Consider the following 17,148-nt stretch of genomic DNA (forward strand, 5'->3'; position numbering starts at 1 on the left):
ATTAAATATAATATAAAAATAGCTATATTCTTTTTCTCTGAAGTTATCCTAGAAGCTTTTCTTCAAATCCTCACCCATTGCAGGCAAACAATGTCTGTCTCCTAAACTCCATGCAACTATGCTGTCTTTTTCACTCCATTATGTATCACCAGCCCATTTCTTCATAAATACAATCCTCTCCTTAACAGACTCCTTCCCTTCTGTTGGAGTCATTCTGTAACGTTACGCTCCAGAACCTGCAGCATCACAGCATTCATTATCGTGCTATTTATTAGGACGTTGCAAATAAGTCTATGACTGTAGTAAACGAGTTGGGCAGAAGCAAAAGGCTGATTAAGAAAGGCAATAGCCTGGTCCTCCTCCCACTAAAAATCATGGACAGTTCAACAATTGATTCAGCAACAGGGGAAGCTGCAGACCCTTTAAAAAATACACTTTTTAGTCATTAGCTGTGAAACAAAGCATCTGCATCCTTGCACCGAATCTGGACCAAGTTCTACATACTCGCTTTTGTAAAAAGTTTGCCTGATTTGTGGCAGGAATTTTTCAAATGCGTGCTGTATTTTTCCAGTTTCTTTGAATTTCCCCATCTTCTATACTTTCTCTACTAGCTGGTAGTTCTGTAATTGAACGACCTCTCTCCGAGGTTACAAAAAGCTTTTTGATCAAAGCGTACATTTCTATAGTTCCCTTTCAGCAGCCACGCTATTGTCATCATCTGATTTCCCTCTCACCTAGTTTAGCCTTTTTACTGACAGACCTATAGCAGCACACCAGAATATTGGGAAGGGGGAAATGGGAAGAGAAGTTTAAATGAAGCTTTATATAAAAAGCTGCATCATTAACTGTCTGGCTGGTATCTCTATTTTCTGTAATTCTCAGTATAATAGCTTAATAAACCTATTTTACCACTATTCAATAGTTCTAACAGCACTATTTAAGCTCTCCCAGTTTTCTTTTTTAGTGCTATATTGTTATTGTAATTGGTAAAAAAATTTTTTATCATCTAACCTATTTTCCATTAAGCAAAAGTACTGATAGCACAGACCTCTAGTCAACGCAGCTTAATTTAGAAACAGGTGGAATGGCGTGGTAGGGATAGTAGAGCAAGGCAGGATTTCTTTACATAGAACTTTAGAGAAACAGGTTTCTGACAATTATTCCAGCCCAGAGAATGCCAGAAATCCCTTTAAAGAAGGGAGCGTTCCTTGCTGTGTTTGGTATTGGCATCTGTTCCTTGCTCCAGGTTGCAAGAGGCTTCTTGGAGCAGAAAGCAATCTGATTCTCTTTGGTACTGTGTTTCTCACACTCTCCTTCCTTGTTGACTGCTGTGCTTTTTGGTACCAAACTCTTGCTTTTTAACTGGGGAATAACAAAGATCTAATGGTGGGACACATGCAGAGGCAAAGGCTAGCCTCAAAACACAACCAGCTGTATCAAATGCTTGGCTAAAACTGGTATTACCTTCCTGCGGGTTTGGTTCATCCAGTAATACAATCAAACTGCTTCATAGTACAAAATAGTCCATCACCATTTGGTTACATTCATTCAACTCCTCCTCAGTATTCAAGATTAATTCAGCTTTCTCTCCCTAGTAACTCATTTTAACTGCTTTTACTGTTTTTGTTTTTAATTATCAGATCTATCAGCATTTATTAATTTTCCTCTGAAGTTCTGGTTTCCACAAACTAGTACCATAAAAACCTACTGACTTTTACTTAAAATAGCACATCATATCTGTTGGAACTTTTTATTTTCTTTATAAAGTGAAGTTGCTTTCTGAAGTCTTAGTTCAGTGATACCTCTTAAATCAATAGCCTGGTAGTGTTAAAAGCAATCATGATCTCCCCCAACACACACTTTAAACACTATGAAAATGATTTAAAAAAAAAAAAAAACCAACAAAAAAATCATCTTACTATTCCTCCTCCTGCAAAAGGAGTAATCTATACTTTTAGATTTTTTTGATCTTTTAAGAGTATTACCTTCAAGGTCTGAGATTTTAGAGACTCCTGTTTCTGGCTAGTGTTTGAGGGGGAGTACCACTCAAAAATGCTTATGTTCTCAACTCAGACCATTATTAAAATCAACACGATACAGAAATAGCTATGAAGTAGATACACAAGTTTCGTTGACAATGTACTAAGACTTCAAAATTGAAAATGGTTACAGATTCAAGATGTTCAACATTATCACCTGAATTAAAATCAAGGCACTATGGGTTTTGTTGTTGTTAAAATGACCCTGAATTAGTTCTGACTAATTTTTGAAGGAGAATAAAAAGATTCCAACATATTTTAACAAGTTACAATTCTCACCACAGAGAAAGTGGTTAAAAAGTGCCCAAAAGGTTATTAAATGTAAATACATTTTTGTGCAAATTACTCCTATAACTGAAACATTCTTGAAAATTACTGTCATTTTTTTTAAACCTTTTACATAAATATTTCCAACTATGAACTATATCAAAAGATAGCTTTGGGGAATAAAATTCCAAACCATCCGCAAGAAAGCAGTGCAAATTCCTATTTTTCAAATAAAACGATGAATTAATTATGAAATGATGGATGATATTCATGAATCTGAATGTCCTGAACTCTGATGCATGATCACCAGTTCAAACAGCTTCATCAATAATTTAACCTCGAGAAGTCAACTAACCAACACACTATACCTCACCGAACAAACCCTGACATTACAGACAAAGCACAAACAAGAGACTTGTGCCCACATTAAGGGTGAAAATAATGATGCATCATGTTGTAAACAAAAGGGTAGAACAGAGGAGAACATTAGTCTGAGTATGGTGTGAGAATTTAGGGAAACATATTCAAACCTACAAATAACAGATTACATTTTCATGCATCATATAAAATATTTTGCTCTTCTTCCTTTTATGCAGACATATACACAATATTTTACAGCATCTGTACAACAGAGAACTGGATTTCACACAACATTTTCAAAATATTTACTGTCCCATAATCATCTGGAAAAAATTAGATGGTTTTTGGACTATATTCCTGGCATTTTTTTCTGCTAATTCAAACAATTGCTCCATGTCCATTTTAATACTTTAAAAATGTACAGGACTGATAAAAATACCAATATTTTCAGCATCCCTCTCATTTCAGTCACATTTTGAGGTTTCACCTGGACAAATTAACACATGGCAGCAAATCCTTTAGAACACAGAAACTGGGGCAACTATTAAAGTTGGCCACGTCCCCATCATCATCTTGTGGCTTTTCTTAACAGATTCCAGAAGTCAGAAGTAGATCTTAACACTGTGGTGTTAGAAAGCCTTCGTACTGCTACCTCTGTAGCCTCAGTGCAACTGTTTGTGGAGCAGCCCCCTCCTGATAGTTTGCTTCAAAAAGAGGCAGAGCCCCACACTATTGTGGCTGAACTTTGGAAGGATCAGTCATCTTGTCAGTTCTGTGTCGCGAAAGCTGCTGCTGCTGCTGCTGCTGCTGCTGAGACTGATGCTGCTGGTGGTGGGACTGAGTAAAAGTGCTTTGTTGTAGTGGGAAAGCAGCAGAGAGGATAAGCTGAGCTGACTGATTTCCATGAAGTAACCTGGATGTCTAAAACATGCAAATAGGGAAAAATTATTTTTCCTGCTGCACTGAGAAACACAGGCCTAGCTGCTTTTTAACTTTTCACAAGGGTTCAATCAAAATAAACTTCTGATTTGGTCATTTAAGCTGAGCAAACAATGCAAAGATTAGTTCATACTAATGAAGTTAATTAGAGCATCTGACCAATTAATAAAGCAGCTGTAACTGGTCTTCGTAATTTCCCGTGACAATGGGTAGGAAAACAGCAGTTTGTCTCCATTTCAAACCACAAGAGCATAACAGGACTTAAGGAATCACTGGAACAAGTGCAGGTGGCTGTCATTGCAGTCAAATGAAAAAACAGTGCATGACTTGGCACAGATCACATGTATCCCCCACAGCCAAAATGAACAAAGAAACTGCCGCATTTGCAGATCTAAACATCCCCTTTGAAGGGCATTAATTACTATTGGAAATAGTACTTAGTTTTAAGATTAATTTTCTTAGAACCAAAAGATGATGGTTACTGAAGAAAAGCCATGAAAGATGGGTACAAATGCACTTAGATGTCTCAATCCAGAAACACGGTCTGCAGTAGAAAGTAAACTAACATCGCCTGCTGCACCCACAGAATCAGACTGTAAGAAGCCCCAGTGAGCAGAGGCAGGAAAAGCACTGTTCCTTTTCTCCATTTTTAAAGAGCATTTGCTTCACTTTAAATTCTAGCACTTTAATAGTTTGTATTAAAAATACTAAACTTTTGCCTAGAAAGAAATTCTAGGACAGGAACAGACCTTTGGAGATCTTCATCTTTCACAAATCTTCTGTTTTTCACCAGAATTAAGTCAAAATTGTACAAACTTTTTAATTTAGAAACAGAGCTACAGACACTACCAACCTGCTAAACAGCATTGTTGTTAACAGTATTTATCTGAGTTGTGAGAGAACACATTCAAATCTGCACTCTGGTTTGATTCAGTTGAAGAGTCTCCCACTACGTAAAAGAGTGTTGAAATTCAAATCACTAGGTATTCTTCAGCTCTCTTTTTTGAGAGCCAACTTGCAGCTGAAAAGCCTTTGCCTGATGCATGACTGAAATTGGTATGTTTCCATGAAAGATTTTTTCAACAAGTCAATATTTTCTGTCAATGACCTAGTGAAAGAAAATTTTACTCAGCCCTGAACAGAACCATAACCATTCCTTGTGCATATAAATGTAGGTTAAGCCTCCAATTACTTACTCCATTTGTATATATTCCAGCTATGCATAGGATCCCTCTTTTAGTGCAAATAGGAGACCACACGTAGGAAGAAAAGAAATACTTGCAAAATAAGGATTTTTAATTATGTATACTCTTAAAGAGTAAAAAAAAAAATTTACATTCCTAGAGTAGTTAAAGAATGTTAAGAATGTGCACAAACTACATCGTGACAGTTACATTAACTTTATCTTTCTTTGGAGAAGGCAACACCAGAGGCCTAATTAAGATTTTTTAACCCACGCCTTCTTGGAGGCACTTCCTCTCTAGTGTTCTAGCTACCACTACATCTCCCTCACCAACATCATCTGCTGGGTGTCTATGTTTAACTGGAATCGACAAATGGCAACAGATTTCCCCATCAATTTTTTCTACCTTCTGGTTCTTTTCTTTTCTTTTTGTAGGCATTTCCTATCTGTCTCTGAACTCCTTGGGTTTTGCCTGCCTTCTCTTTTGACCCAATCTCTCCTCTTTCTCCACTAAACCAAGGTTCTTCTCTACTCTCTGCTTACAAGTTTACTTGCTGCTCAGCCTCTCCTGTAGCCTAGACAGATGTTCATGCCTCATGTTACGGGGCCATGTCTTGCTCTGGGTTGCATGCTGCTTTCCAGACCAACCAATTCTGTTTGAGATCAACTCTCATACCTTCTTGCATTAATATGTGAATGCAAAGAAAATGCAAGCTTTTTCAAAGGGAAACATCTGTATCTTCATCCCATGCTCAATCAGGAGCAGCGATTCAAAGGGAAGAAGATATAAAATAGGACCAAGCATAGAGTGAAATGGCAGGAAAGATTACCTCTCCTTTAAATAGCAAGATTTTAGAGAATGTCTATAGAATAAACTTATCTCATGCATCAAGCTTGATCATAGGTTACTATTTTAAGCACTCTGTTTTCAGATAAAGCACCCCTAGGATAAGCTAGCTATGCTGAAAGTGTCAGGACTTAGAGAAATTTGTAGAGAATGCTGCATTACCTGTAGGAACTGTTGGGGGTGCTGGGTCAGCTGCGGCTGAGCTGGTTGCTGAACTGTGGTGAGCTGCTGCTGATGGTCTTGCTGACTTTGCTGCTGCTGCTGCTGCTGCTGCTGTTGTTGCGTTACTGACAAAGTCTGTGGCTGCTGCTGTTGGGCAGCAAAAGTGGGATAAGCTGTCACCACCTGTCCCATAAACATAGTACTTGGTACCATTACTGCTCCACACGCTACTGGGGCCGTGACGAGTTTTGTGACAAGTTGCTGACCTTGAGAAAATCTGTTAATGGAAAAAAACATTTGGAGTCCCTTTAGGAAAAAAAAAATCAAGCACCACGCGCACTTGAGAAATGCAGATTTGTCAGGTTCATACTTTGCTATAACAACATGGGTTTTGATAAGCCTGCAAACATACTATTTTGGGCAAAGTTTAGTTTAACAGTTGTATCCATATATAGTTAAAATAATAAATTACATGATTTTTTAATGCTACTTTAGGCTCCTTTTGTATATGATGTAGCTATGTAAGCATACAATTATAGCAAGTCATCTGAATATTGGTCTTGAAGATTTACCTTATTTGTCTATCCTGTGTAAAAGTGGTTACTGCAGCAGCATTCTGGTTATTGTTCTGTGGTAAGCTAGAAGGAACCTGGACCACATTTCCTGTTGTTGGCTGAGAAATCACCATAGTGTTATACAAAGGTGCCGAGACTGTGTTCTGTGACTGACTGGCAAGAGAAGACTGTTGATTGTGTCCACTAAGTACATTTTGTTGATTATGCTGAAAAGAAAAAATACGTTATGAGACAATAATTTGAAAATGGCCAGGTACTACAGCTGTCCTCCTCATTGGACGTACTTCACAACTGCCAATGTTTTTCTATTACAAATGAATTCTTAATTTAAAGTTGACAGGTATTTCTACCAGCTGAGGATTTGGAGGTGGGACTGACCCTCAGGCGTCTGAAAATCTATTAGATTAGCCCCTCATTCAATTTGGGTTATTTTTTTCCTGAATTTTTCAGCTACTTGCATACTCTTTGTTCAAGATCCTACTTTCCACTCCTTTAGCATCTCTGTGCCAGACAGACTAAAACGTGCATCATGTCAATCAATTTCTTACTTGAAAGTTTGGAACTAGCTTACTGCTGAGATGATAACACTGTCCACCACTTCCTCTGCCTCTTCACAAATCTCAAAAAGAAAGTATGGAATTTGGAAAAAGGTACAGAGGAGGGTGACCACAGAGATCAGAAAGAGCCTCCATACACAAAATGGTCAAACCCATTAGAAGTTGTTCACCTTGAAGAACAGGCCTCTATGGAGATACATGTGACAAAGGACTTTGAAATCATGTATAACTGAGAAGATGAAATGTGAATCACTGCTCAATGTGTTTCCCAGTATATGAGCTGGGTGGCAGGTTTAAAAAACAAACATAATCATATTTCCCAGAAAGTAACGCTGTATAACTCACTACGAGATACTGTGGATTTCAAAAGTTTACATGGAATCAAAAGAAACTGGATAAACTCACAGAAGAAAAATCCATCAAAGGCTATTACATTACGGATGCGATATAGCTATGGCATCTGACTGAAATTGCTGAAGAGTAGAAAAGTCAACTGCAGAAGCACCAATATATGCTTGTCCCATTCCTATGCTTTTCTAGGTATTTGCTGTAGACCACTGTCTGGACACTGGGTTTCAAGCTCACCTAGTACAAATCTCGTTATGTGTTCTGTCAACAGACAATTCATAGCCCTTCAAAAAAAGGCAAGCTAGAAGTTTTCTTGATACTGGTCTTTCCAAAAAGCTACTTGTTATTAATTATTTACATGCCTAAGTCTTAAAATAAAAACAGGATCTGAAATTGCATTAGCAAGAAGAGAAATGCATTTCAATTGTAAAACTCAGAACATGAAGAAATGAACATGATTCAAAGGACATTGTTCAAAAAAAATTTGGGAGAGGGATGTCAGGGAAGCTACTGTTGTGTTTCAACTCTGATTGTGAGTATATATTCTATCCGGCAAAATCAATAATGAGAATTTTACCTGTGTTGCAGTACTCTGCAAAGGTTGTTGCTGTATCATGTGTGGAGTACTTATATGGCCTGTGTTCATCCCACTTTGAGTCTGATTAGCCTGAACAACTTGACCTTGCATGTTTATTGGTGTAATCTGCTGAACATTTGAAGAATTTCCAGAAGCAAGCTGCACAGAACCAAAGTTGAGTCCAGAAGCTGATTGCTGCAAGAACATCTTAAAAAAAAAAAAAATCCACAAGTTAGCTTTTAAGAAAAATCTGTTAATTGTTCAAGATGTTTTAGAGAAACTAAACTTATCAATATAAGAGAAAGTTTCATCTTAGTTATTAGAGATATTGAAACAGCATTGCAACCACCAAGAGCAAGAGGCCCAACTTCCATATAGGGTCAGTATTCAGAGACGCTACTGTAACTGATAAAATAAGAATCAGAATCCTGATTTCTAGAGCCCTAAACATTGTTTAATATTTGTTCTTAAAAAAAAAAGTACTATTTAGAGACTAACTTGTAATGTAGTCTACAACTGTCTAAAGACAAAATGTACTTGAGATCACATTTCTATTTGTAGGATCTCCAGCAGTGAAACTAATTCAAATGAAGAAAATCTCAGAATCAATAGATCCAGGCATAGCACCAAGAATGTAATCTTCCTTGGCAATCAAGAAATCATGATTATACTGCATTTTCCAACATCACCGAAATAAACTGAATTCAGCACAAAAATATTTGAGTCTTTACAAAAAGTTAGGCCCAAGACTGTAATGAGACAGGGCAATAAGGTAGAATGTGCAGCACTTGGGTGTTTTTCCCTAGTTTCCACAGTCCCGAAGAGGTCCCTCCACAGTGCATGGGAAGAGAGCTGTGAATCTCTCCTTTTGAGGCATCTATAAGGCAGTCTGCTGCTGGCAGGCTTACACTAGACACGATAAAACACTGAAAATGGCACATGCCAGAAACTCCTACTCTTCAACAGAATTTAAGCAACATACTCAGTACTTCCAGAAAGTAAATTTTTCAACTCTTTATTCACAGTTCACACTGAAAATATTTATATTCTTTCCTTAAGGTGTATTTTAGTTTTTTGTTTTGGCTTAGGTTTTTTTGTTTGTTCATTTGGGTTTTTTTTAACTAGAAAAACCCAATAGGATCATTCTTTTCTTCCAAAGACAGCTACTGAAAAGAGAATGACAAAATTAGAAAAAAATATAGTGGTTAAAATACAGAAATCAGGTAGTCAGGTGCTAGACTGAGTAATGCATCCTCTAGACTTCTTGTCTTTCCGATTTAGTAACTACTACAGTACACCATGCAAAGTAGAACGACTTCACCAGGAGGGTGTGTAGGAGGACTACAGCCTGATAGTTAGGACAATCTAAGAAACAAAAGGTATGAATTTGACTCCCTTGAGCTAAATGGGGAAATAAATGCTTATCTTGCACATTGTGGATGAATATTCTATGGAAAAATATGCAAGAAGTAACAACCACTGCATCCTTTTACATGTAGGTTTAGGCATAAGCTAGGCTTGAGCTGCTCAACATTGAAAAGATACACTGGGGCACTTCCAGATACATTCAGAAGCAAAATGGCAGGTACCTCAGGAACAGTAGCTTCAGATGCTATGGATTTTAGGCACATTAGGTCCAGATGGCAGCTGACAGGGGGTAGGGAGGATCACCTTGTGGAATTAAGTGCCCAAGTCTCATTTTAGATGCCTAAATTCTCTAGAGATCAAACCTGTAAGAGTTACACTAACTCACCTGGAGTCCTTGACCATGGACAATCTGAAGCTGCTCTTGAATCTTACGCAACTCTTCCTGCTGCCGATGAATATTTGCCTCTATCATGCGTGTTCTTTGCTCTAGCTGGTCCTTTAGATGCTGCATAGCTCCTAATTGAGCTGAAAACTGAAGCACAGGCTGTAGTGCAATGAATAAATTAAAAGCTGAGCAAAAATCATGACATTTTATTTACAAGTGGTAAATACACGCCTCCACAGTAGCAAAGAAATCAAGCACTGTTTTTAAACTGCTAATAACCATAGTATGAGGACAAATTCATTAGTAGGAAAATGTCACAGAACTCGCATCTAATTGATGCATCAGAATTGGTGAACTAAAAACAAAAAATCCATAGCAAAAGAAATTGACTGGTGTCCAAATCACCAAGACTCTATAAAAAGCCTTAGTAATTTACATGGTACCGTGGATCTTAAAGCTCTCTCAGGTTAAAAATCAGAATTGTACCAGTGTACCAAAAAAATTCACCCAGAGTTAAAACATACGCAAATAACTTGGGAATACCCTTAGTCAGAAACTGTTGAAGGCTGAGCCCCTAGAGAAGCTTTTATTTGCCACTTCTATTCTTCCCTAGAACATTTGCTACGGGCTACAAGTCAATACAACCTTTTCATACTTATATCCTATCTACAGGACATAGATCTTCAGTTGGACCTGATACCACTGTTCTTATTTCACAAAACTGTTTCATAGACTAAGTTGCCTTGTGTAACAAGCATATGTGTAGAAAGTTAGCAGCATAGTAGATGGATTTTCAAATTCATATCCTAAAATATTTTATCCTGTGTTATCTGTGTTTCTAATGGCCAAGGCTGAAAACTATATCCACAAAAATAACGGGAAGAAAAAAATAAAGGAAAAGTGTCAAATTGGGGAATTTGCTCAGTTCAAGAGAATAATGTTAAAGGTGACTTTGGCACCCAAGAACTCAATTTCTGAAAGAGAAATTAATCTCATATTCAGAATAAGACTGTTTAAAAAATAATAAACAATGAACCAACTTAATCCGTACCTGGGACATGCCAGACTGGAGCTGTAAAGTTGCAGGCTGAGACATCGTTGGCTGTGCTACTGGTTGTCCAAGAGACTGGGAGCTTAAAGACTAGGATTTAAAAAATTGTTCCATAACTGGAAGAGAATGAACTTCATACTTGACAGGAAATATTTCTTTACATAAAGTGTCAATTCTAAAATAGCTTCATATGAACGTATGATAAAAACAAGTAAACATTTCCTGAAATATCTAACCTTAAATATTAGAGAATTAAGAACACAAGAGCAATTGATTATACATTTTATATATATAACTTTTCCACTGCTAAAAGTATATAAAAGCAGTAGGTATAAAGCAGGAAAGTCGTATTTGTAGTAAGGAAAAAACTTTTTCAACAAGTTTGGAAATTGACACCTTTGGTTTCTTAAACTAATAATTTTTTAAAAATGCATATTTTAATAAGCATTCTATTTTTGAAGTGAATGTGTTAGTTCAACTAGAACATGAGCACCAAGTACATGAAGCATGACATTTTCTCATGTTACCATGATTTCAGAAACTATATGAAAGCATTCACTAATTTTCTTAGAGTCATAAATCTACATGAATTCTCTACAGGGATACACAGTATTACATTGGCAATTTTATATATATATATGTATATAATTTCTTATATACATATACATATTAAAAATGCAGAATCATAGAAAGAAGTTATGTGTAAGTGAAAGCAGAGATTCATACACAATCTTGCAAACTCTAATGCCAAAAAATACTTATACGCTTAATTATTGTATTCCCTTAAAATGTAGTATACTCAAGTTGCATATTGATGATACAATGCTGATAGTCACATATTCCAAGTGAAACTGTTACAGTTTAAATTATGTGTTTTCAGAAGACATAAAACAAAGGTTATATGGATTTAATAATACCTTTTAAAGGTGAATTACAATGATCAAGTACGAAATTTTTCTCTGAAGAGTTACCTGACTACTCAGAGACGATCTTCTTTGTGCAGTCTTTTCATGACCAGATAAGCTTTGCCTTGGAGGAGTGCTAGTGTCCACTGTCATTTTAGTTGGTGTGGCTGACAATGCACAAGAGTTACAACAGGAAGAGACATGTTAATAGTAACGTCAGTTCTGCAATGCAGTAATCCAACCACAGGAAGCTTTTAATGAATTAAAAAAAAGCTTAAGGCTTGGACTCTTTTTTTTACCTGGACGATCCAACAATAATGCAATCTGATGGACTTAAATAGGCTGCTATTGTACTTTTAGAAGTAGAAGTCACTATACAACCTCTGAAAATCTGAGTAGTCAGCAGATCTCTGAACCATCAAAAAGGACATTTTCATTTGCACACTTTTTACAAAATGATGATTAACTGCTAGTTATACATTTAATTAAAGTAAGTAAAGTAGAAAAAGCCTTCACTAGAAAGGCAATTATATTTTCAACAGTTGGTGCTTACATGAATGATCTGATACTGCAGTATGTGAAGATTTTCTTGAACTTCTGGAGGAAGCAGAAGGTGTGGGGCTGGTATCAAACCTTTCCAGTGCTTCTTTGAGACTCACTGTGTTTATGTGATTGTCAGACCCAGAGTCCTGACTCTGAAGAGACACACACAAACAACAATTATTTTATCTGATTCAGCACACAATCTACATTTCTGTTAGCAAATATCTAAGACCATGCTGTGTCTAATCAACCCCCTTACACAGGTGACTGTGCAAAAGTAGTGGCCTGGATTTGCGGCTTTTATCCTTGGAAAAGAAACCAAACCAAAGCCATATAAGCCTGCATGCAGACATAGGCCACAAACTGACTGCTGAGTTGACCTTCTCTAGCAACTCAATTCACTCTGAACACCTGTGTAAGGAGTGAACTGCTTGTTCTTTTCAGGAAGGATGAGTTAATTCCACTAGAAGGAGCACTGTCAAATGAAACTTGCTGAACTGCCAAGGGAAAACGTTTCTGAACTGCCAGGGGAAAGCATGACAGAGCATCTGCACAAGCTTGGCTTATCTAAGACTCACTGAGCTTCCAAGGACATTAATTCAAAATGAATTTTGTATACTTCTAAGAAGTGCGACAGAGTCACACAATGGAACAGCTCCTGCTTTCCTCTTATGAATTACTTTAAGCCATCTTTATGTGTTGACATTGGTTTTTCAGATTATAGGTGCTTCCAGTAAGGAAGAACATTTATTTATGAATCAAACTCTGCAGGAATCAGATCTTAATAAGGACTTATGGATGTTGCAATTTTACAACTACATGCACATGAACTCCCGAAAAGAGAAGGGTAAGTGTTCAGGGCACAATACAGTTAAACAAACACCCTTCCTAGACTTCTTTGATCATTTTAAATAGTCATATTATTTAGACATCAAAATAATTACTTCATCTGTAACAGGACAAAACACTTCTTGCTGCTGTATATTTGGTTACATATTATTTTTAGTATGAAAGAAAGAAGAGGGAAAATAAAATTATATAGGACACTCACTTTATCTGCTGTTATCTCTGGGAGAGACTCCTCAATACCAAGATCTCGTCGTCTTTCTGCTCTAACTTCTGCATAACTAGAAGAACAAACCAAATATGAATACTATATTCTTGGATGATTTAAAAAACATACCTCAAAAAACAAACGCCTCAGAAGTACCTTGCTTACAAAGTATCCCAGGAAGTTTTCCAATGATTCTTTAAACTGCTATGATTTCTCTACCTCCAAAAATACCAGCAATACAGCTCCCATGCCATTAAAATTTCTCCAATATAGATTTTTAAAAGATAACTTACCTTACAACAGTGTGCGTACAGACAATAAACTCCGGCCTAGAATTCCACTGGTGATACGTGATGTAGTAATGTGTTTGCAGCCAAATCCATTGTTGTCCCTTTGTAAGGAATCTGTAGTAACATGACTTCCCTTTCCCATATTGCATTACTATAAAAGTGAAGAATAAAAGTTTACTGTCTTTCCAGTCTGTAAATACTGCAGTTAATAAACATCATTTCCTAGCTTCATATGGCCCAAAACCATGTCCCAATCCATGTATTACGACAATGACTAAGAACAGGTTTAAAACTGTAGCTTTCTTTCAAAAAAAATTTACACTGCATTTTTCAGAGAACTGCAGAATTCAAACTTCCATTTTTCTGGGTTTTTTTTACATATTGTGAAAAATTTATGTGCAAGAAATTTAAATGCAGCTTTATAAAGAAAACCATAGCTAAACAGAAAGCTTATTCTATTACATGTTTAAACAATTTTTGCATTTATTAAACATCATAGAGCCTTTTAAATGCTGTTGGAAGAACTGGAGAAGTATTAGTCATAGTGCTGTGCACTCCAATTTATCACAATGAAAACTCTAAATTGTAAGATAAAGTTAAATCTGTTTTGTAGTTCTGTATCAAAAGAAAAAAGATGAAGATCGGCAGTGCAAGAATGCCAAATGAATGGGAGTAAAGACACTTTGCTCAAGTATATCACAAAATTTCACTACAACAAACTTTAAACTGACATCTCTAAAGCAAACCCATTCATTATAGCAACTTAGTCATACTCACAATGCTCGTGACATTTTGCCAGATTATCTAGATCATCCACATGATAATAATCATAGCCTGATGTTCCCAAAACTTCAAAGGGAAGATAACCTATTATCGGAGGTGCCCTAATTAATACAAAAATTAATGTCATTTTATATTCACACAAAAAAAGAACCAAAAATTATTTCATTCTATAACTTTTCTTGTTTATAGTATGTGCTCTGAAAAAAATTAAAAATTAAACCCAACACAAGCTATGAGTAATTAATGCTGATTAGTGAACTCTAAATATTATAGCCACCACTGTGATTCAGCTACTATTGCTGCTATACATAGAAGGAATTGCACCTGTGATCCAAGAATAGGAACTTCCATTCTAAGCTATGTCTAGATGTGAACTCTTCATTGGGTTCTTCAACAGTGCACATTTCCTAAAAAGTAAAAAAATAAAAATCTCTCTCAAAACTGCTCTATTCTAATTCATAAGCTCTTTCGAAATTCAGACTTACCTAAAGTTAGTAGATAACTCCACAATAGTTATAACGTTATTTTTAGACAGCTTCATTGTTTTTGCTTGTTTAGATACGTAGTACTGAGGTGGAATTTAATCTCAGCTGTGCCAGGCTGACACTCAGTAGATTTAAATGGAACAACCCCAGCATGAGATTAAACTCAAGCTCAGTATCTACAAACAGAGTACTACAAACAGAAATCAATAGTTCCTGCAGTTATGCTTTTAACTTGTAACAAGCAAAAGAAGAGATGAAACACTCCCACCAGACACTCTGATTACAGTACATGCTTATATCGGGTAAAAGCCAACATTAGCAAGATGGTCACATTATTTTGACTTTAGGAGTAGGATTCTTCCTTTTAGTGAATACAGAGTACTCTGAATCACTTTGCCTTGAGGGCACAGACATGTACGTCGAATAACACACTATTCTCATATTTAGAACTTATGAACAGTAAGAGAATCATTGTATTTCCACTATTACAACAAATCCTCAAGGTATTCTGTTCATCATTTTAAATGTATTCCGCTCAGACATATGTGCAATCAGTGCATGTCAGACAATTTCTATTGTCCCTTTCCAGAGAGGTAAAGATGCCTCACCAAGTACTGTGCCTCATGCTGAGAGAGTAACGGAGCTAAATACCCCAAGCCAGTTGGTTCTTTTGCAAACTCCTCTACTACTGCCTTACAAGAAGAAAGATGGATGATGGAATACAGGCATACATACAAATACACCCCTCAAAGAATTACAATAAAATTAGAGATCAGTAAATCTTTCTTTTTTGGACACCGGTACACGTTTGTCACACTTGTAGGAGCTTGCAATGGTATTCCCATTGCCAGGAACACAGTAGAATCTATTGATGATCAGATACCACAACAGTTTCCTAAAGACTACAATATGGAAGCCACTGCTGCACTGACATAATATTCATGACAGATGTGGACAGACAAGCACACTGCTGCTCTGCAAACATCTATAACTAAAATAGTCCTGCGGAAAAATACAGTAGAAGACTAACTGTTGTTCCTACAAAGGGACCACCTTCCTTTTCATTCTTTCAGGTTATAATACAAAGAGTTGAAGTGGATATTTTGCAGTTCTTTAGATAGGTATTTCTAAATTTTCTTTCTATGAAAGAAAAAAGTTAACATATCCTCACCTTCATTAGTGTAAAATCTAAAGACAATAACCAGAAAGTGAGTTGTATGATGGAGGTAATGAACAAAATCACTCTGGGCACAAATTTATGACTCTTGGTGTGACTTCCAGGTAGCAAAACTTAACCTTCAAAACTGGAACTACCCCTAAAACCCAAAGCTCATCTACTTTCCTAAGATTACAGCATTTAATAAAGCACCACGCATAGCAAAGTAAAAGAAATGACAGAACAAGCGTATATCCTTGAGATATACTTTTGATTTGTTGTTTCTTTTAATCTAATTATTTTGGCACAAATCAAAACAAAAGTAAAAATAACTTAAGTGCAGGCAGTAAAACCACAGTAAAAACACCATTGTTAGAGAGGAGCTGGCAGCAGGTTAGTATCTGATTATTCAATGCATTTATATTAATGATTTACAGATATTCCACTGTAAAATACCCCTGGGCAGAAGCTATCTTGTTCAACAAGGCACCTTGTTGAAGTTGTCAACAAGGCATCTAAAAAAGAAAGGACTTTCATTTGTAACAAAAAGTATTCTGGTAGAATCCTTTTGGCAGGATTAATCCTGCTTTCTTGATAGGATTCAATCATTTACAAGCCAAAATGCAAGAAAAATGTTTTAAAGAATGTGTAGAGCCAAATCCCTTCACTGGGAAGCAAAATTTGTGGCACATTTTGTTACAAAAGTGGTGGGATCATATGCAGAAAATAGAAATGTGAACTTTCAGAGATTGTTCTCATGAATACTATGGCTTTCTGGAAAAGCACTGTATATCCTTGACAAATAACATTCTAGGTAAAAAAAAAACAGAACCGTATATCATCTGAAATAAAGAGAAAAAGTGGCAGATGAGCAGGGACATTCTACCTTAAATAAGGCAATCCAGTGCTAAAATACACATCTCATTACTGGCTGCATCACGCATCTGTTAGTAAAGTTACTAGGATGGTAAAGTTCCTGACATAACACTTACTTGCTAGCGTCTAGTCAATGCTAGTCCCAATAATAACAGAAGGTATCAAAAGAGTATAAACAAGTATTGCCAGATTAAAAGTCTTCTTCACAAGAATATTTCTCAGATGAACAGCACTAGTTGAAACCCTTGAGAGGATCTTAAAACCTCTGTAACGTGAAAGCTTCCTTAGGCACTAGGGGCTGGGAAGTTCAGGTAAAGAGAAATGAAAGTTTGGCCTGTAAGGCTTTCGCCCTCCGGAGACTGAGAGACCTGCAGTCCTGAAGGGCGTAGGGGTCCAGG

The 17,148-nt window shown here is 36.5% G+C and overlaps 1 protein-coding gene across 1 annotated transcript; it reads right to left on the minus strand.

Moving 5' to 3' along the window:
* Positions 1–2,424: 2,424 nt before the first annotated feature.
* LOC104070553 (circadian locomoter output cycles protein kaput-like) lies at positions 2,425–14,640 on the minus strand (the record flags this gene model as incomplete). Its single annotated transcript, XM_009577260.1, is given in 14 exon segments — positions 2,425–3,587; positions 5,798–6,074; positions 6,370–6,578; positions 7,855–8,061; positions 9,444–9,467; positions 9,469–9,501; positions 9,608–9,766; positions 10,659–10,748; positions 11,630–11,730; positions 12,117–12,258; positions 13,158–13,233; positions 13,454–13,601; positions 14,228–14,334; positions 14,558–14,640. Coding segments are annotated over 14 exon segments (1,848 nt in total), but the record flags the coding sequence as incomplete, so codon positions are not given.
* Positions 14,641–17,148: the final 2,508 nt, after the last annotated feature.

The sequence above is a fragment of the Fulmarus glacialis genome, unplaced genomic scaffold (genome assembly GCF_000690835.1).
Source record: "Fulmarus glacialis isolate BGI_N327 unplaced genomic scaffold, ASM69083v1 Scaffold44814, whole genome shotgun sequence".
NCBI lineage: Eukaryota > Metazoa > Chordata > Aves > Procellariiformes > Procellariidae > Fulmarus > Fulmarus glacialis.